General features: G+C 41.2%; 1 pseudogene and 1 gene segment (V, D, J or C); both read right to left on the minus strand.

Annotated features, from left to right (window-relative positions):
• Positions 1–1,521: 1,521 nt before the first annotated feature.
• On the minus strand, positions 1,522–20,087 carry LOC129013262 (homer protein homolog 2-like; annotated as a pseudogene).
• On the minus strand, positions 15,693–17,566 carry LOC129013263 (immunoglobulin heavy variable 3-43D-like). The segment is given in 2 exon segments: positions 15,693–17,086; positions 17,190–17,566. Coding segments are annotated over 2 exon segments (471 nt in total).
• Positions 20,088–21,568: the final 1,481 nt, after the last annotated feature.

The following is a 21,568-nucleotide window of genomic DNA, read 5'->3' on the forward strand; positions in this document are numbered from 1 at the left end:
TTAATAGTTCCCAAAACTCTTCACTTGGTCAACCTCCAACTGAAAATGCCAAAGTCTCCTCTGAGTCTTAAGGCAATTTCTCTGCAGCTATGAGCTTGCAAAATGTTTTAAACAGGCTGGGCGCGGTGGCTCACGCCTGTAATCCCAGAACTTTGGGAGGCCGAGGCAGGCACATTACGAGGTTAGGAGATCAAGACCATCCTGGCTAACACAGTGAAACCCTGTCTCTACTAAAAATACAAAAAATTAGTCGGGCGTGCTGGTGGGTGCCTGTAATCCCAGCTACTTAGGGAGGCTGAGGCAGGAGAATGGCGTGAAGCCAGGAGACAGGGGTTGCAGTGAACCGAGATCGCACCACTGCGCTCCAGCCTGGGCGACAGAGCGAGACTCCGTCTCAAATAAAAAAAAAATGTTTTAAACAGTTATTTACTTCCAAGGTGCAATAGTGCCACAGGAATTGGGTAAATATTGTCAATACAAAAGGAATAAATTGGTCAAAGGAACTGCCAACAGGCCCTACACACACCTAAAGCCTAGTAGGGCAGATATTAAATCTTAAAGTTACAAAATAATCTCTCTTGACTTTGTGTACTTCCACCAGGGCACACTAGGACAAAGGAGTCCCAAAAACCTCAGGAATATCATCCCTGTAGCTGGGCACAGCCCATGGTGCTGCTTTCACAGGTTAGAGTCAAGTGCCAGAAGGTTTTCCAGGCTGAGAGTGCAAGCTGCCTTTGACTCTACCATTCTGGGATCTTGAGGGTTGTGGCCACATTCTCACAGCTTTACTATGAAGTGCCCTAGTGGGGACTCCGAATGGGGGTTCCGACCCCATCTTTCCCCATCTTTGGCACTGTCCTGATAGACACTGTCTGTGGTGGCTCCACTCCTGCATCAGGCTTCTTCCTTGGCATATAGGGTTCTCTATACACATCTTCTGAAATCTAGGTAGAAGCTGCCCAACCTCCTTCAGTCTTGCATTCTGCATATCTGCCAGAATCCAGTTACCATTTATTGAATAGAGTTTTTTTCCCCATTGCTTGTTTTGTCAGCCTTATCAAATATCAGATGGTTGCAAGTGTGCAGATTTCTGTTTTCTCTTTTGTTCCACTTTTTCTGCATGTCTGTCCTTTTACCAGTACCAAGCTGTTTTCGTTACCATGACTTTATGGTGTAGTTTAAATTCAGTACCATGATGCCTCTGGCATTGTTCTTTTTGCTTAGGATTGCTATGGCTATTCAGGGTCTTTTTTTTATCCCATATAAATTTTAGAATATATTTTTTTCTAATTATCTGAAGAATGGTGGTGAGTGTTTTATGTAAATAGCATTGAATCTGTAAATTGCTTTGGGCAGTATGACAATTTTTACAATACTGATTCTTCCAATCCATGAGTATGAAATGTTTTCACATTTATTTGTGTCATTTGTGATTTCTTTCTGCTGTTTGGTAGTTCTCCTTATAGAGTTCTTTCACCTTGTTTTTTACCTGTATTTCCTGGCACTTCATTTTTTGTGAATATTGTAAGTGGGATAGGATCGTGTTCTTGATTTCACTCTCAGCTTGGATGTAGTTGGGATGTAGAAATGCTGGAGACTTTTGTACAATTGATTTTTGTATCCTGAGACTTTACCAAAGTTGTTTATCTACTCTTGAATTATTTTGTCAGATTCTTTAGAATTTTATAGGTATAGAATTATACCATCAGTTTGCACAGATACATTGAATTCTTTTCCCATTTGGATGCTGTATTAGTCCATTCTCACACTACAAAGAAACACACAGGACTGAGTAATTTATAAAGATATTTAATTCTTTAATTTAGTTTAATTCATGGTTCTGCAGACTGTACAGGAAGCATGGCTGGGGAGGCCTCGGGAACCTGACAATCATGACAGAATGGGAAGCATCATGTATTACATGGCTGGAGCAGGAGGAAGAGGTAAGGTAGAGGTACCACACACTTTGAAACCAGATCTCCTGAGAGCTCTGTCAGGAGAACAGTGTGAGAGAGGAAAACACATCCCCATGATCTAATCATCTTTCACCAGACGTCACCTCCAATATTGGTGGTTACAATTCGACATGCTATTTGGGTGGGGACACAAATCCAAACCATATCAGCTGCCTTTTATTTTTGCTATTGCCTGGTTCCTCGGACTAGGATTTCCAATACCATGTTCAATAGGAGTGGTGAGATGGCATCCTTGTCTTTTTTCAATTCTCAAGGGGGTTGAACTTTTGCTTATTCAGTATGATGTTGACTGTGGTTTGTCATAGATAGCTCTTATAATTTTGAGGTATATTTTTCTGATGCCTAGTCTGTTGAGGGTTTTTATTATGAGTGGATGTTGGATGCTATCAAAAGCTTTCTCAGCATCTATTGAGATAATCGTATGTTTTTTGCTTTTATTTTGCTTACATGGTGGATCAGTTACTGATTTTTGGATGTTGAATGAAACTTGCCTTCCAGGGGTAAAGCCTACTTGATCATGATGCATCACATTTTAAAGTGCTTCTGGATTCTATTTGCTAGTATTTTGCTCAGAACTTTTAGGTCTATGTTCATCAGGAATATTCATCTGATGTTTTCTTTTTTAATTATGTGTCTTCCTGATTTTGTATGCCAAGAATACACAGTGAAGAAAGGACAGCCTCCTCAATCAATGATGTAGAAAATGGTCATGCATGTGCAAAAAAAAAATGAAATTAGAACTTCTCTAACACCATATACAAAAATCAACTAAAAATGAACATAACCTGAAACCATAAACTCATAGACAACATGGAAAAATCTTCCTGTCATTGATTCAGAAATTATTTGAATTTAATACCAAAAGCAAGCACAGTAAAAAAAACTATGTGCAATCATATATCTGACAAGAAGTTCTATCCAAATGTATAAATTACCCATACAACTCAACAGCAAATATCAACTGACCTAATACAAAGGGCAAAAACCTAGTGAGATTTTTTTTCAGAAGACACACACGTGAAAAACAGACCCTAAAAAGGTTCTCAACATTCCTAATTATCAGGGGAATTCAAATAAAAAGCCCAATGAGATATCACCTCACACCACTTAAAATGGTTATTATCAGCAAGACAAAAGAAAACAAATGTTGGCAAGAATGTGGTGAAGAGGGTATCCTTATATTGTATGGTAAGATTGGTTAGTCAATAAATTGAAAAATAAAGGTATCATATGATCTGATGATTCCACTTCTTGTTATATCTTCAAAGGAAATAAAATTATGATGTCAAATACATGTTAATTGCAAGATTATTTATAATAGTGTAGATTTGTGAAAGAATTTAATGATCATAGATTGATGAATCTATAAAGAAAATGTATATATATAAAACTGAATTTCATTTGGCTTTCAAAAAAAAAGGAAATTCTGACATTTGCAACAACATGGATGGAGCTAGAGGACATGATGCTAAGTGGAATAAGCCAGATGCCGAAAGACAAATGCTGCATGATCTCATTTACATGTAGGATCTAAACTATCCAAGCTCTTGATAGCAGAGAGTAGAATACTGGGTCCCACAACCTGGGAGGAGAGGGAAATTGGGTGATGTTGGTCAAAGGGCACAGAGTTTCAGTTGTGCAAGTTGAATCATTTCTGGAGATCTAATGCACAGCAATGTTCCTGTATTTAATACTGTATTGTAAAAGTGATTTTTGCTAAAAGAGTAGATCTTAGGTGTTGTTATCAGACACACATACACACACACGCTCTACATTTAAAAAAAAATTAAATGGTAGCTCTGTGAGAAGATGGATATTACCTTGACTATGATGAGCATTTTACAATGTATATCTGATATGCTTTGGATCTGTGTCCTACCCCAAATCTCATGTTGTATTATAATCCTCAATTGTGAAAGTATGACCTGGTGGGAGGTGACTGGGTCATGGGGTGGGTCCTTCATGAATGGTTTAGAACTGACTCCTGGTGCCATTCTCATGACAGTGTATGAGTTCTCACAAGCCAATTAAACATCTTACGTCTATTTTTTTTTCAAATTATTCAGATTCAGGCGTTTTTTTTTTTTTTTTTTTTTTTTTTTTTGACAGAGTTTCGCTCTGTCACCCAGGCTGGAGTGGAGTGCAGTGCTGCAATCTCAGCTCACTGCAAGCTCCACCTCCCAGATTCACGCCATTCTCCTGCCTCAGTCTCCGGAGTACTGGGACTCCGGCACCTGCCACCACGCCCAGCTAACTTTTTGTATTTTTAGTAGAGACAGGGTTTCACCATGTTAGCCAGGATGGTCTCAATCTCCTGACCTCGTGATCCTCCCACCTCGGTCTCAGGCATTTCTTTATAGCAGTGTTAGAATGGACTAATACAATATCAAAACATCAATTGGTGCACCTTAAACATATATATTATAAAAATATTTCAATTATGCCTCAATACCACTGAAAAAATATTAAACTTACTCTTAGAATAAAGAAATACATACTTCGTATTTTCTCAATAGAAATAGAACATCAGAAAACTTACACTAAGATATTTGTAACAGCTCTGCATATAATATTCATAAACTGGACACAAATTTAAAGTCCACTGACAGAAAAATAAATGAAAACATTGTCATTTATTTACTACTCAGATATAAAATCTCTCTGCTTCCTCTCTTTCTCTTTCTCTCTCTCCATGTACATGAAAATTTTGGTGGTTCATATCACAGTCAGTCCATGAATTGAATAAACGACAATATGCTGATCTAATTTTATATATTAGCTAGCATGAATTAACCTCAAAAATAGAAAAGTAGCCCCTTACCAAAAACAGTCTCTAATGTTTGATTCCATTTATATAAAGTTCAAAGCAGAAAAAAATACATCTATAGTGTCAGAAATCAAAACCTTTCCCCATGCAGGATTTGACCGCAGGCACAGAAAAAGACGCATGTTGTGGGGATGGACTTGCTCTTCAGGCTACCTTAGGTGCTGGGGACAAGGGTATTCACATTTGCCAGAAACTCTCTAGTGACACATTCCAGATCTATGCATTTTTTCTTATGTGTGAATTTTATCTCATAAAAAAACAAAAAAAGTAGAAAAGTTTGAAATTCAGTAAATAGTAAAATATTAAAACCCTATCCAAAATATGAATATTATATGAATTAATAAAAGGTATTCCAGTATACCTACTAAAATTAAATCCCAGAAATAAAAAAGATAATGGTAGCATCTGAAACTTAAATAATTATAAGCATACATTTTATAGAGAAGGAAAAAATACTCAAGACATGGGGAACATGTATTTTTTCCCATCAAATGTCACTAAATTATGTAAACAATATTGTAACCTGTGTCATTAGTATAAATTACTAATATTTTGTGTAATATTACAACAGAACAACTTTAAGAGGAAAAAGGATATTTGAGAGTATATGAACTGAATCGAATGTATTTTCAATTGTGGTCCAACTATTACACTGCTAATAATACCCTGGTTTTGAGTGGGGCTTTAGAAAAAAAATTTTTTGAGATGGCATTTTGCTTTTGTTGCCCAGGCTGGAGTGCAATGGCACAATCTCCACTCACCGCAACCTCCGCCTTCCGGGATCAAGCGATTCTCCTGCCTCAGCCTCCCGAGTAGCTGAGAATAAAGGCATGCAACACCACTCGCGGCTTTTTTTTTTTCGTATTTTTAGTAGAGATGAGGTTTCTCCATGTTGGTCAGGCTGGTTTTGAACTCCCGACCCCAGGTGATCCGCCTGCTTCAGCCTCCCAAATTGCTGAGATTACAGGTGTGAGCCACACAAACATTTATTAAACACCTACTTTGTGCCAGGCATTGTGCTAGGCACCCTCACTGTGTGCTGTTCCCACACCACAATCATCTGCTCAGAAATTAAAACCAAGAAAAGGAACATTGTCACAACCATACAAACTGGGGGGCAGAGAGCAATATCTTGGATGCAGGTGATCCCCAGGCCAGAAAATGCACCCACCAGAAACCTGTTTGCCATCTCTGGATAAGTCTCCACTAAAGAGTTGTTTTAAAGTCTCTCGTTGTTGACGGAGAGGAATGTTGTTCTCTGTGTGCTCCCTGGGGCTGGCGCCTGGTGGACATTCAAATACCCTTAATGCTATTCGATAAAAGGAGCCCGATGGCCTGGTGTAAAGAATATCATTATTTGGATTAGAAAATGCTTTTTTTCAGTTCATATGGTTTCAACAGCCCTTACAAAAGATATAAATATCCCTGGCCTGACTGTGTAAATGTTGAAGGTAGACCTAGTTCTGGATTCCTGAGTCAGAATCTTCCAGTTGTCCACAACGTCACAAGGCCAGAGAACCTCTCTCTCCTGGTTCAAGCGATTCCCCTGCACCAGCCTCCCGAGTAGGTGGGACTACAGGTGCTTGTCACCACGCCCGGCTAATTTTTTGTATTTAGTACAGACGGGGTTTCACCATGTTGGCCAAGATACTCACGGTCTCCTGACCTCGTGATCCTCCCGCTTCAACCTCCCAAAGTGCTGGGATTACAGGCGTGAGACACCGTGCCTGGACAAGAGATTTCTATTCTGGAAAGGGGTGAGTGGACGGCACAGTTGGTTTGGAAATACAAGAAACTGCACCTGCATTTACAGAAGCAACGCACACAGGGAACGTCCTAGCGCCATCTGGTCTTGCACACATGCTTGGGACTTACAGGAGGGGCCTGGGCCTCGGCCAGCCCTAGTTATTGGTGCCCAGCATGGAAGGCCTGGGCGGAAGTCATGCAGGTTGTGGATCTTCCGGTCCAGCACCTCCAGGAAGCTCTTCACCTCCACCTCCAGGTGGCGCTGTCTGGATTTGCTCTCTTCAGTGTCTGTCTTTAGGGAACGCACTTTGTTTTCCAGGTTTTGATCCTCTCTCTGCCGCCTCCATCTTCTCAGAGACACAGTTGCACTCTGACCTGAGCTGAGGTGTAGTTTCACTTTGTTTTCGGAGACTTCCACTCTGTCTCCTTTTCTCGGAGCTCGGCCTCCAGCTCCTGGATCCTCCTCTTCAGCTGCGTGTTCTTCTCCTCTCTGTAGATCTCACGGCCTCTTCCTCTGCTCCGCGCTGGCCACCGAATCCTGCAGCGCCGCGGGCAGCCGGGCGTCGCTCTCCCGCCGGGTCTGCAGCTCCATCTCCCACCTCTTCCCGTGGGCAGCTCTCTGCGTCGAGGCCGCCTTCAGCTTGTGGTTCTCAGACTGCAGGTGCGTGTCGGCTGCAGCGGCCTGAGAGGCCTTTCATCGTCCGTCCCGTTGACACTGGATGCCAGAGTAGAAGATGGGGCTTCATGCCCGGATTCTCGGGATTATTACTCGAGGGCTCCATGTTCTCCTGGGTCTTGTCTTTGGCTGTCTTGGCCGCTTCTTCCACCTCCTGGAATTTCTCTGCAAACTTTGTCAGCTGCTGCTCAGAGGAAAACCCCAAACCAAACACCGTGTTGGCTCTGCTGTCGGCCCACTGCCCAGACGTCTGTGACGTGTTGATGAAGGTCATATTCGGTGTGATTGTGCTGTTTATGGTCACCTTGGCTCCGTCCACACTGACGATCCCATAGATGTTCCTTGTGACATCACAGAAGCAGGAAATGGTGGCCGCCTGTTGCTCGCAGGCATCCAGTTCTTTTTGGTGTTGGGGTCAATCTGGAAGACCTGTGCTCCGGTGGTGAAGATGGGCTGTTCTTCCATCCCCGGCACTGCTTCGGCGGCCACTCCGACCCGGCCTCTCCTCGCGCTCAGTCTCCGCCCGCATGGCGTCTGCTCCCCGTGCGGCACGTGCGGAGGCCCCTGAGGCCTGGCTCAGCCCAGGCGCCGCTCCATTCCACCAGGCGGGGACCCTGGAAAAATCATTCTAAGAGATAAATTAAAAGAGTAATCTGCAATAAGAGGAATCATCTGTAATAAGCATTCTAACTCAGAAAAAAACTGAATATATGTAATACATACAAACTCCTGAGAAGAAAGGTTGAAGCACAGGAAAGGTTTCATGTATAGCAGGTTGTAATATGTTTATTGTTAAAATTATTACCTTTATGTTTTTTTTGAAAAATTAAAGCAAAGTATAATGAAATTAAGTGTTCTTATGCTTATCTGGTACAACAGCCTGTTGAGAAAACTGAAGAGCCCTGTAATCCTGAGGAGGTGGCTTAATCCAAAGAGAGATGCCCCAGGTCCTGTGCACATGAAAGATTTGCCTGCTTCTGCCCATCTAGGAGCTTACTTCCTGAAGCCTTCAGGAGGCAGGAGGCTGAATGAGTTTCTCAGGACAATCTAATCATATCCTGACAGGGAGAAAAAAATCATGACCTATGACGGATTAAAAAATGTATAATTAAAATTTCATTGAAAATTGAGAAATTTTGACTATATATTTATAGAGTGCAAAGCTATGTTATGATTTATGAATGCAATAAGGAATAATTGAATCTAGCTAATTGACATATATATCAACTCAAATCCTCAAATCCTTATTGTGTTTGTGTGACAAGGACATTTGAAATTTGTTCTTGGCCATTTTAAAATGACCAATACATTATGTTTAAGCTTACAAATAGATATCAACTTATGTAAACTATAGAGAATCATTGCAATGAATAATGGATTACTATAATTTATATTTAGCTAATTTTCATTCATTAGGACATATTTTATAATTATTTTATTATATTAAATATAAAAGACTACACATGTATGCATAAGTTTGTATATTTACACATGTCTATAGATGTAAATTAATGTCCCCATAGCTATGTAGTTGGAGATATCAACAGATGTTAATACAACCTAGAAGAATAAGTGCATATTATTAGGAAGAATTATTTTTGAAGGTTTTTTTTATTCTTTAAGTTTTAGGGTACAGAGAAATGCAAATCAAAACCACAATGAGATACCGTCTCACACCAGTTAGAATGGCAATCATTAAAAAGTCAGGAAACAACAGGTGCTGGAGAGGATGTGGAGAAATAGGAACACTTTTACACTGTTGGTGGGACTGTAAACTAGTTCAACCATTGTGGAAGTCAGTGTGGCGATTCCTCAGGGATCTTGAACTAGAAATACCATTTGACCCAGCAATCCCATTACTGGGTATATACCCAAAGGATTATAAATCCTGCTGCTATAAAGACACATGCACACGTATGTTTATTGTGGCACTATTCACAATAGCAAAAACTTGGAACCAACCCAAATGTCCAACAATGATAGACTGGATTAAGAAAATGTGGCACATATACACCATGGAATACTATGCAGCCATAAAAAATGATGAGTTCATGTCCTTTGTAGGGACATGGATGAAGCTGGAAACCATCATTCTCAGCAAACTATCGTAAGGACAAAAAACTAAACACCGCGTGTTCTCACTCATAGGTGGGAACTGAACAATAAGAACACACGGACACAGGAAGGGGAGCATCACACTCCGGGGCCTGTTGTGGGGTGGGTGGAGGGGGGAGGGATAGCATTAGGAAATATACCTAATGTTAACTGACGAGTTAATGGGTGCAGCACACCAACATGTCACATGTATACACATGTAACTAACCTGTGCGTTGTGCACATGTACCCTAAAACTTAATTTTTAAAAATACCCCTACATATAAATTTTAAAATTACTAAAACACAAATCCCAATTTAAAAAAATCATGATAAATAACCATAATAAAATATCAAAACCTCATAAGACTCCAGATTCCTGCAAAAACAAACCCGCCTCCTGCAGCTGAGAAAGGAAACCTCCCCCTGCACCCGCCCCTCGGACCTGTCCCGTCCTCAGTGGGTCCCGAGCGCCCCTAGTTGGCCCTGTGCACCCCTGCAGGGAGATTTGTGTAGGGGCCCACGTTAACTTCCCCTCACTGTGTCTCTAGTACAGTAATAGATGGCCGTGTCCTCGGTTTTCAGGGTATTCATTTGCATATACAGTGTGTTCTTTGAATCATCTCTTGAGATGGTGAACCTGCCTTTCACAGATGCAGCGCATTCTGTCACGTAACTGTTACGTTTGGTTCTAATACGGCCAACCCACTCCAGCCCTTTGCCAGAAGCCTGGCGGATCCAGTGCATCCAGAAGTCACTGAAGGTGAATCCAGAGGCTGCAAATGAGAGTCTCAGGGACCCACCCAGGCTGTATACCAAGCCTCCCCCAGACTCCACCAGCTGTGCCTCACGCTGGAAGCCTGCAATCACAGAGACACCCTGGTCAGAAACGGCCACACATATCCACTGTTTCTCTCACTCATGTCCACTTGCCCTCAACATCTCTCATTCTCTATAAATCACCTTCAAACTCCGAAACAACATTATACTGAATAGGAATATGTTGAAAGTATTCCTCCTAAGACTCAGAACACGTCAAGGATGCCCACTTTCACCACTCTTAATCAATATAGAACTTGAAATCCTAGCCAGAGAAATTAGGCAAGAGAAAGAAACAAAGGCACTCGAATTGGAAAAGAGGAAGTCAAACTCTTTGTGTTTGCTGATAATATGATTTTGTACTTAAAAAAAACTAATATTCTTTCAAAATACTGCTAGAATTGATGAGTTAATTCAGTAAAGTTTTAGAATAAAGGAAAAAAGCATACAAAAACCAGTAGTATTATTATACACAAGTAACAATCAAGTAACAATCTAGCAGAAAGCCATAGATGAGTGGAACAGAATAGACATTTCATAAATAAAGTCAAATGCCTGCAGCCAAACTGACTGTGACAAACTAGACAAAAAGCATACACTGGGAACAGGTCACCTTGTTAAATAAATTGTGCAGGAAAAACTGAACAGCCATTTGCAGCAGAATAAAACTGGACCCGTATCTCTCACTATATCCAAAATTAAGCCAATATGGATAAAAGACTTAACTGGGAGACCTGACAGTCTGAAAGTTGCAGATGCTATTCTAGGAAATATTGTTCTAGAGATTGTCCTAGGCAAAGAATTCATGACTACAACCTTAAAAGTAAACAGAATAAAAACCAAAATAGACCATTTGGACTTAATACAAATAAGAAGCAAAGCATTTGAACAGCAAAACAAATAATCAACAAACTTAACAGAAAGCGTACAGGATGGGATAAACTATTTTTAAACTCTGTATCTGACAAAGAGCTAATATTCAGAAACTACAAGAAACAAAAGCAACACAAAAACCCACAAATAACCACATTAAAAATGAGCAAATTACTACAACAAACATTTATTTTTCAAAAGAAGACATAAAAATCATCAACCAGCATATGAAAAAATAATCAATGACATTAATCATCAGAAAAATGCAATTTAAAGACACAGTGAGATATCATCTTATACCAGTCAGAACAGCTACTATTAAAAAGTCAAAAAGAAAAACAGAACAAAACAAAAAACAGATGCTAGTAAGGATGCAGAGAAACAGGAGTGCTTTATACACTGCTAGTGGAAATGTAAATTACTATAAGCTCTATGGAAAACAGTATGGAAATTTTGCAAATAATTAATATTGGAACTAATATTTCATTCAGCAATCCCACTACTGGGTATCTACCCAAGGGAAGATAAATTATTATATCAGATAGATGCCTGCATTTATATGTTTATTGCTGCTCTATTCACAATAGCAAATACATAGTACCAAACTAAGTTTCTATTAGTAAATGATTAGATAAAGGAAACAGTTGTATATGTTCATAGATATACATGTATGTACACACACATTCCCACACATACACACACTATACATGTGTATGTATATATACACGTGTATGTATATATACACATTTAATTACTACTCAGTAATACACAAGGAATGAAATTATGTATTTTGCAGTAGAATGGATGAAACTGTAGTCCACTATCTTAAGTTAAATACCTCAGAAGAATAAAGTTGAATACCACATGTCATATATAAGTGAGAGCTAAATAATATGTACACATGGATATAGAGTGTGGAATAAGAAATACTGGAGACTTGGAAGGTTGGGAGGGCGGGAGTGGCATGTGGGATGAGAAGTTACTTATGGGTACAATATACACCATCCAGATGATGACTATACTCAAAGCCCAGATTTTTATCCCTCAACAATATATCCATGTAACAAAATGGCACTTTCACCCCATAAATTTATACAAACAAAAGGATAAGTGATACATATCCCAATTATCACAAACCCACTCCAGAATGTCTTATACATACACACACAGCATTACCACTACTTTATTGTAGTGTTCCATTTTTTTCACTTAAAAGAGAAAGGCAATCTCCATTGTCAGGGTAAATACACTTTGGAGAAGCTGTTATCCAGTAGGCCAGGGCAGTGCAGCTCTCCCATCAGTAACCACAAAGCTTTGTGTTTGGGTCATGTACATTCATCTACTATTGTTCTGTAGTAGTCTCTGGGCACAACATTGGCCCACACATTCTCCTCCATTCTAAGGGACTCAAAACAGAATCCACTTTTACACTAGTCATTCTCCAAATCCAGATTAACAAAAATTATTAAACAAGCGAAAGATAAAACTCAAAAAGAGAGAAGCCATCTCACTATCCTCCCATATTTCAGTCGTTTCATGCCTTACCCTTCCCATTTCACCACCTGAACCACCTTCTGGGTGGGTAGAGTTTGTGAAGCTTTTATCTTTTATCATAGTGTAATTGCTAACTCTAGTGGTCATGAGCTCATCAGCCCTAAATGAAAATGGTCAAAATCTGAGGTTGGTGCAGTACCCCTCTCCCTGCCAACTCTCTCCTGGATTTTCACTTAGTTCTCACAGATGGAAATTGCATATATAGGCTATTTCTAATCATTTCACATTTCATTATGTATTGATTGAGCCAGCTCCTTGGGAGTTGGATTTATAATTTCTAAATTCCATTTACCTCCAGAAACCGATTTCAGCTCAGCTGCTGTAATAGATTGTAGTATTCTGTCACTCCCCAGGTATCAAATTTTGCCATTCCATACCTGAACACTTACGTTTTCCATGCAATGCTTCAGCCATGTATCATCATCGAGTCAGGGTCTCTCTAGGAAATTCTTCTTCTAACATAACTGTGTTGAGAGTTCTCATATGCCACCTGTAGGCTGAAAAATCAGTAAAAACACAGGACTCATAACTGTTCTATTCACAGGAACAGTTTATTACAGCAAAATGATACAATTTAAAATAAGTAAAGACAAAAAGCACAAGGAGTGAAGCCCCGGAGAATCCAGTCACAAGCTCTCAGGGGTCCTCTCACAGTGGAGCCTCCTACACATGTGTAATTGTTCAGCTGTGAGGGAAGATGGCTTGTGTGAAGTGTTGACAACAAGGGGAGTGCCGCTGACCTTTCTTGTCCAGGGCTGTGTTTGGGGAATGAATCATAGACTATGGAACACCTGGGTAACTGACCACAATACTCAGATGACAGCCCTCTCCAGCAAAACAAAAGTAGACATTCACTATAAATCACTGTGATTAAACTTGTACCGCATGTCCCAAAGCTACAGACATCCACAGACACTGTTATCAGGTGCAATAATTTATGGACTCGGAGATCTCATCACAGTAGGTAACAGAGAGAAAGAAATGAACAATGGTTTTGGTTTTTTTTTTTTTAGTTATTTATTTTTTAGGAATGTGCAGGGTTTGAACAATTCATACCTGCTGAGTTAACCCACTGCTATACACAAGTCCAGATGGGATGGATTGTGGATGGCCAGGCTCAGAAGAGAGAACAGAGATGGCCAAGTTAGGACCCCAAGGAGGAGCCTGAGGGAGGGAAATCGAGAGCCTCTGGAGGGGCCCATGGGTGTGCCTGATCTGTGAGTTAAACCAAAGCTGTGATATTTCCAAGGAGCCCAAGAAAATGGTGCTACAGTGAAGGGTGTGGGGAAGTGGCTGTAAATAGGCAGTGGATGGGCGCAGGAGGGGAAGGGAGCTAAAGGGGTTAAGAACTAGGAAGGAGAGCAAGGGATCTGGGCATTCCTTAAAGAAGTAGGTTCAGAAATAAGCTGTCAAATGCCTCTAGCCTGGGCTTCCATCCGTATGTCAAAGATAAATTCTAGGCATGTCTCCCATCTGACAAATACCACAGTGTGAGGAAGGAGATGGAGGCGTTGCTAGGAGAGAACACCCTGGACGTGGCAGCAGCCCCTCCTTGTCCTCACATAGCCCTGCCTGTCCTTTATCACCACAGCTTGGAGGTTCTCATCCTTGTCCTGTTGTGGAAAAAAAACACCCTGTTCTTGGAATCCTAAGGAGACCTCCAGACATATGTGGGTGGTAAAGTCTACCATGAATCTGGCATTTCCAAACAAGTCCTCTATCTACTTTTCATCCATGTGTTCATGAAGCTTCAGGTTAAGTGAAATATGTCAGTCACTAAATAGTAAAAACAAAAACAAATCGCCAATTTACCCACGTTGGGATGACTCCTGGGTTTCAAAATCAAATAATTGGACCGAGAAGCAAAACTGTTTGTGCTCAGGACTTCTGGACACCACACATGGAAATTGAAATTCACACATACACACATAGTAAAATGGATAATCGCACTTATCTTATTTTTTGAGGTTCCTTGAGCAATTTAGGAAGCACTAAAGGTAGATTTATTAAAGAAAAAATATCAAGTAAAGACACTTGTTCCAGCACAGTAAGGAAGACTTTATCCAGGGTCCTCACGGTAGGTGTTGGGATCAGGGCAATGGTGTTTTGCAGTGAGGAGAGAGATTCAGCTGAACTCCAAATGCAGAATGGAAACGTGGGGATTTAAAGCCAAGCAGCAGGGTGGGGTCTGAAAGATGGAAAATTACTAAGAGGAAACATCAGGGGCGCAGCAAATCCTGCTTAAACCAACCTGCCAGAATTCTTGATATTGGGCCAGGGTGATTAGACGTCACCGAGGTATGGTGAAGGGCAAGGAAACTGATCAGATACCCAGGAAAATCAGACAGGGACTATGGGGAAATCTGGCAAACCAACACATCAGAATTCCAGGTAAAACTGAATTTCACATGAAGTGCAGAGAGAGGGGCTGATGAGAAGTTTTAGGAGCCTCCTAACTTCTGTTGAAGCAGATGAGCTTCATCAGTTTGGGACCCATAAATGGTAGCACTTTCTGCTAACCAAACTCACAACTAAGTGAAATGAGAAAAATTTGTCACAAAAATGTATACTCAACCATTTCCTGAATTTCTGGAGATTGTGAGTGGCAGAATGAGCTGAGGTGTGATACATCAATGGGTGTCCTAATTCTGAACCCACATTTAGTTCTAAGGAGTGTTCACTGACAAAAGAACAGCTCAAGGTTCCCACATGTACAAACACCTGACCCCATGAATCTGCAGCTGGGGGTCTCTGCAGGCTCTGAGGTTCAGAGGACAGATCCCACCTCAGATTCAGCCTCAGGTAACTATCTGCTCTTCCTGTGGGTAGTAGAGGAACAGTGTGGAAGGAGGGTCAGCTGTACTCTATTTAGGAGCTCTGTACATGGAGGAAAACCATGAAAGTAGGGATCACACGTCCTCAACACATGTCATAATTCCATATGAGAAAGGCAATTCTGTGCCTGGACATTCTGCAGAATCAAGGAATAAAGCAATTGGGGCAAATGTAGGAATCACCATTTTTTATAGACTGCATATCTGTTTCTATGTCATCCACAAAAATGAAGTAAAAGCGCATGTTCTGTATAGAACCCACAGTCTCTGGGCCCTGAGTCAGCACTTCCCTCCCTCCATCTGCAGGGAGCACAACACACCTGACCCAGGCACCCAGGACTGCTCTGTCTTCCATGCCATGGCTGGTGATGGAGCCATGTCCTGTGCTCTACTCTCAGGAGAAGAACAAGATCTGGGCCACTGCTGGGAGTCACTGGGTCCCCGATGGGAAACTATGACATGACTCTGATCCAGTGACCTTGCTGGACCTTCATAGAACAACACAGAAGTTTAGGAAAGTTCCACCCAGTCCTCCTCCCTTTCTCCTTCACTCAGGGACCGACTTCTCTCACATGCATTCAGCTCCCCTAGACCCCTTCCACCACCTCTGCATTTCCTCTCAAAAGAGTGGACAGGTTCCTTAGGAAACTGTACACAAACCTAATCCAGTCACAGAGTTTGCTTCTCCGAAGACCAACACTAACACACATATTTTGGCAAAGCTGTTTATAATACCAGCCAGATTCTATTGATAAATATAAAATATGAACCAACCATGATAGTCATCAGTTTTATGTGTCTCCTTGGCTAGACCATAGTCCCAATGATTAAATCAGACACTAATCTAGGTGTTGCACTGATGGTTTAATATAGGTGTTATTCAAGCCTGCCATCAAATTTCTCAAGCTAGGAAGATAGTGATAGTTAACCTTGGTGTGCCTGATTTAATTCTAGCAGAACAGAAGACAACAAAATTCCCTGGTGGATGGCAGGTGCACCTCTTTCCAAGAATTCCAGCCTGTCTTTCCTGATGGCCGGCCCTAGACATGCCTAGACAGAAGACACAATTGCTGTCACCAAGAAATCCCACACACTGGAGTGTCCACGATTAGCTCCCCCAAAGTCACAGGTGAGGAAGGTGACACAGGCAGTTTCAGCAGATCCAGATCACAGATTTAGACAGGGTTCCTGGGGAAACTGTTAGATGGAGAAATTGCTAAGACTCTGAAAGGAAACCAGCTCTTAACCTTCCTGACCAACTTGTCCCAAAGTTAACCCTGTGCTGAGTGTCTCTTGAGCGCCCTCTGCAGCCCAGGCCCCTCCTGTCTTCCTGCAGAGAGGTTTTTGTCTGGGCTCTCACTGACTTCCCCTCACTGTGTGTCTTTTGCACAGTAATACAAGGCCGTGTCCTCAGCTCTCAGACTGTTCATTTGCAGATACAGGGAGTTTTTGCTGTTGTCTCTGGAGATGGTGAATCGGCCCTTCACAGAATCTGCATAGTATGTGCTACCACCATTCCAATTAATACCAGAAACCCACTTCAGACCCTTCCCTGGAGCTTGACGGACCCAGTGCATGGCATAATCATCAAAGGTGAATCCAGAGGCTGCACAGGAGAGTCTCAGGGAACCCCCAGGCTGTACCAAGCCTCCCTCAGACTCCACCAGCTGCACTTCACACTGGACACCTGCAAACACAGAGACACCCTAGTCAGAAAGTGCCACACAAATCCACTGTTTCTCTCACTCATGTTCACTCACACTCAACATCTCTATTTCTCCATGAATCACCTTTTAAAATAGCAACAAGGAAAACCCAGCTCAGTCCAAACTCCATGGTGAGTTCTCTGTGTTCAGTGCTGATCACCGAATGGAAACACCTGGGAATCTCAGGGCTGGGGCTCCTCTCCCAGAGCTGCAGGGTCAGGGCTGGGCTGGTTTTCATCAGCAGAGGGAGGACCCTATTTGCATGCCTTCTACTATATAATGAGTTCTGTAAGGGATGCCTCAGAGTGGGCTGTGTCCAAGAGTGGATGTGAGTGATTATACTTCATAAGTAATTAATTCTCATTAGCATTAATACTTTTACATGCATATGAAATATATTCTTTGAGAGTCAATGTTTCCTTCATTTACAGATGTGAATGTAAACCCCCAAGTATGGAGGGGCCATGTGACGTGTCTAAGAGCCAGCCTCAGTGTCTGGCCTGCGTTTCTCACAATTGGATCCAACTGTTCCCTAAATTAACTCTAGGAAAGAGCCAGAAATTCCCAGTGAGGTTTACAAAACACTTTTTTTTTTGTAACCAGATTTTCCTCTTTTTTTTTTAATTATACTTTAAGTTTTAGGGTACATGTGCATACCAAATGTTAAATGACAAGTTAATGGGTGCAGCACACCAACATGGCACATGTATACATATGTAACAAACCTGCACATTGTGCACAAAACATTTTTCTTATAATGATATCGTGATATTATTTGGCTGTATCTTGGTGTTTTTATAAGTAATACAGAAAAACTGAGGGTTAATTCATGTGAGTATTCAGGAGTTCATGACTTTTCTTGTATTATTTTTATTTCTCTCTTCGTCTTTTTCTACCACATTAGACTTTTATTTGCAATAGCTTTAATGAGGTAATACGACATATAATCTTCACACAATATGTTCACCATTTGACAAACATTGACCTAATGACTATTCACAGAGAAAACAAATCAATTCGCCTCTCAATTTTCTCTTTGTCTCTCGCAATTTCTCCTTCCTATACCTTCGCTTCTCTTACCATGAAGTCAGTTAGTGATCTTTGTTATGTAATTTCCAATGACTATTCACTTTGTACAGTTTATAAAACAGAATCACATGTATGTGCTTTGGCTCATTATACTTATCATATGTACTTGTGAATTTAACCATGCTGTTGATCGTATCCAACATTTACTGATTGTAGTAGTGGGTACTATCCCAATAAATGACTTTTCCACAATTTGTTTACTTATGAAGGTGCTGATTAATATTTGGATTGTTTTCAGTTTCTGTGTATTTCAAATAAAGCTGCTGCTCAGCTTAGAGGAGTACACAGCTGAGAAACATGTTCCTGATCTTACAACAACATGAACAACAGCTAAACTGGTCAGGTTGCAAATGAATCAATATTCTTTAATACATCAAGTAATGTTACGGCACCCCGTGTGTTTGTCAGTGTGTGAGAGAGAAAGAAAGAAAGAGGGAGGAAAGGAGACTGAAAAAGAAAATGATTCTACATAATTATTAATTTGTGAGGTCCTCAAATACAGGGACTTATTCCTAATGAACAGGGTCCACATAGGTTGAAGAGGTTAACTTGATGCACCCATAGATGGCTATAGATTCATAACATAAATATTATTCTCTAAACACATGAACACTCATACACATTAGAATAGATGTGCTGGAGGGTGTTTAGTAATGAGAAGGTGACACTAAACTCCGTCTTCAGAGCCTTTCCCCACCTGCTACACCTGCTCTGAGGCTGAGCCTTGAGCCTGCCTGACCACTGAGCCCCACAACGGTCCTGAGCCTTCATGCGGTGCCAAGTGCCCCTTGGGTTTCCCTGCTGGTTCCTGGGTGCTGGCTTCTGTCCTCAGCACCCACTGCTTTTCTGTAAACTCCCACAGGAAGGTTTGTGTGTGGGCTCATACTGATGTCTCCTCACTGTGTCTTTTGCTTAAAAATACTTGTTTGTGGCTGGGCACAGTGGTGTAAACCTGTAATCCCAGCACTTTTGGAGGCCGAGTCGGGCGGATCACAAGGTCAGGAGTTCAAGACCAGCCTGGCCAACATAGTGAAACCCTGTCTCTACTAAAAATACAAAAATTAGCCGGGTGTGGTGGTGAGTGCCTGCAGCCCAAGCTGCTTGGAGGCTGAGGCTGAGATCGCTTGAACCCAGGAGGGGGAGCTTGTAGTGAGCCAAGATTGCCCCACTGCACTCCAGCCTGGGTAACACAAGACTCTATCAAAAAAAAAAAACACCAAAACAAAACAAAACAAAAAATAAACATGGTTGTGTGCTTGTTGCTCACATCACTCAGCCATAGGAAGAGCTATTTTTTGGACATAGATCTGGAGGTGGTGACTGGACTCTTGAGGAGTGGGTTGGAATTTGTGCTCCTTTCATGACCTGTGCACCCGACCCACTCCAATCCCTTCCCTGGGGGCTGATGGATCCAGCTCCAGCAGGAAGCACTGGTTTTGTTGGGGAATCCAGCATTTAAACCTAAATGTTATTGTTGTTGATTCACTAAACAAAATGTGGTGCTCATTTTTATTGTGTTGAGATACACATGACATAAAATTTACAGATTTAGCCACGATTAAGTGTACGGGTCAGTGATACTTTACACATTTGCAGTGTTGTGCAAATATCACCAGTATTTGGTTTGGGAACATTTTCATCACAGAAAAGGAAACCTCAGCTCCATTAAGCGTCACTCTCCGTTTCCCCTCCACTCACCTCCTGTGATCTGTCTCTAGGGATTTTCCTCCTCTGCATACTTCATGTCAATGGGCAATTCGCAATGTGGACTTCCGTGTCTCCCTCAGTTCACTCATCCAATGTTTTCAAGGCTCATCCGAGTTGCAGCCTATGTCAGTGCTTCACTCCTCTTTAAAGCTGCGTTACAGACATATAGACGCACCACAGCGTCTTCATCCCTGTGGGTTACAGACGCACAGATGCACCACGGCGTCTTCATCCCTGTGGGTTACAGACCCACAGACGCACCGCGGCGTCTTCATCCCTGTGGGTTACAGACCCACAGACGCACCGCAGCGTCTTCATCCCTGTGGCAGTCGATGGACACTTGAGTTGTATTCTCCATCTACTTCTGTGAGTGGTGACACTAGGTACATTTGTTTATGAGGTTTTCTGTGAAGACCATTTTCCAAAGTTGCTGTCCCATTTCAATACCAACATGCAAGCCATGACCATTCCAAATTCAGTATGTCTATACCTACAAGTGATTATGTTTTTCTATTCATTTTTCTTTTCTGAATGCTGATTATCTTGGTGTGTGTAAGGTGGTAATTCATAGGGAACTTAATCACCAGCATAAACCAAATAACCCCATTAAAAATGGAGAAAGGACATGCACAGAAACTTCTCAAATACAAACATAGAAGTGGCCAACTAACCTATAAAAATGCTCAGCATATTCAGTCATCAGATAAGTGAGAATCAAAACAGAATGAGATACTTTCTCACATATGTCAGAAGTGCTATCACTGAAAGATCAGAAATTAACAGATGCAGGCAAGGCTATAGAGATAAGGGACCACTTACACACTTTTGGTGAAAATGTAATTTGGCCCAAGCACCATTGAAATCAATCTGGAGATTTCTCAAAGAACTTAAAACAGAGCTACCATTCCCCTCAGCAATCTCATTACTGGGTATATGTCCAAGAGAAAACCAATCATTGGAACAAAAAGACACATCAACTCACGTGTGTATCACTGTGCTATTCACAGTACCAAAGACATATAATGGAACTAAATGCCGATCAGTTATAGACTGAAAAAAGAAAACATGGTACTTATACACAGTGGAATATCATGCAGCTGTAAAAATGAATGAAATCATGTTTTTGAAGCAACTTGGATTCAGCTGGAGGCCAAAATTCTAAGCAAACTGACACAGAGACAGATGATAAGAGTCAATGGGAGATGAAATGGACAATTTGGGTGTTTCTTTGTGTAAAAATGAGTAAAGAAATCCCCTGGTTGCATGAACTCTAGAAATAGACAAGCCTGGAGACGCTGATGTCCTGACTTCCATTACCTTAGGTTGTGCTTTTTCTCATTTTTAGTCAGTTAACCTTGCTTTCCTTCACTGTTGGCTAAAATAGCCACACATAATAATCTAGAGACATTAAAATACAAATAACATATTTGAACATTAGAACAAGTGTTAACTTTTAGGTCAAAGTTAGCGTGAATTCAGTGTGACAGACAGGAGACATGGCTTAATACTAGCAGTGTGCTCACAGTAATACTATCTAAATTAGGAAAGTTTATTTATATCTTTTAGATTAGATTCCGATTGAAATCCCTGATCTAATATCATCTCTGATGAATCATACATCAGTAACAAAACTGGAGGTTATGCACTCAATTGAGGAGTGCATTCAG

The sequence above is a fragment of the Pongo pygmaeus genome, chromosome 15 (genome assembly GCF_028885625.2).
Source record: "Pongo pygmaeus isolate AG05252 chromosome 15, NHGRI_mPonPyg2-v2.0_pri, whole genome shotgun sequence".
Classification (NCBI taxonomy): domain Eukaryota; kingdom Metazoa; phylum Chordata; class Mammalia; order Primates; family Hominidae; genus Pongo; species Pongo pygmaeus.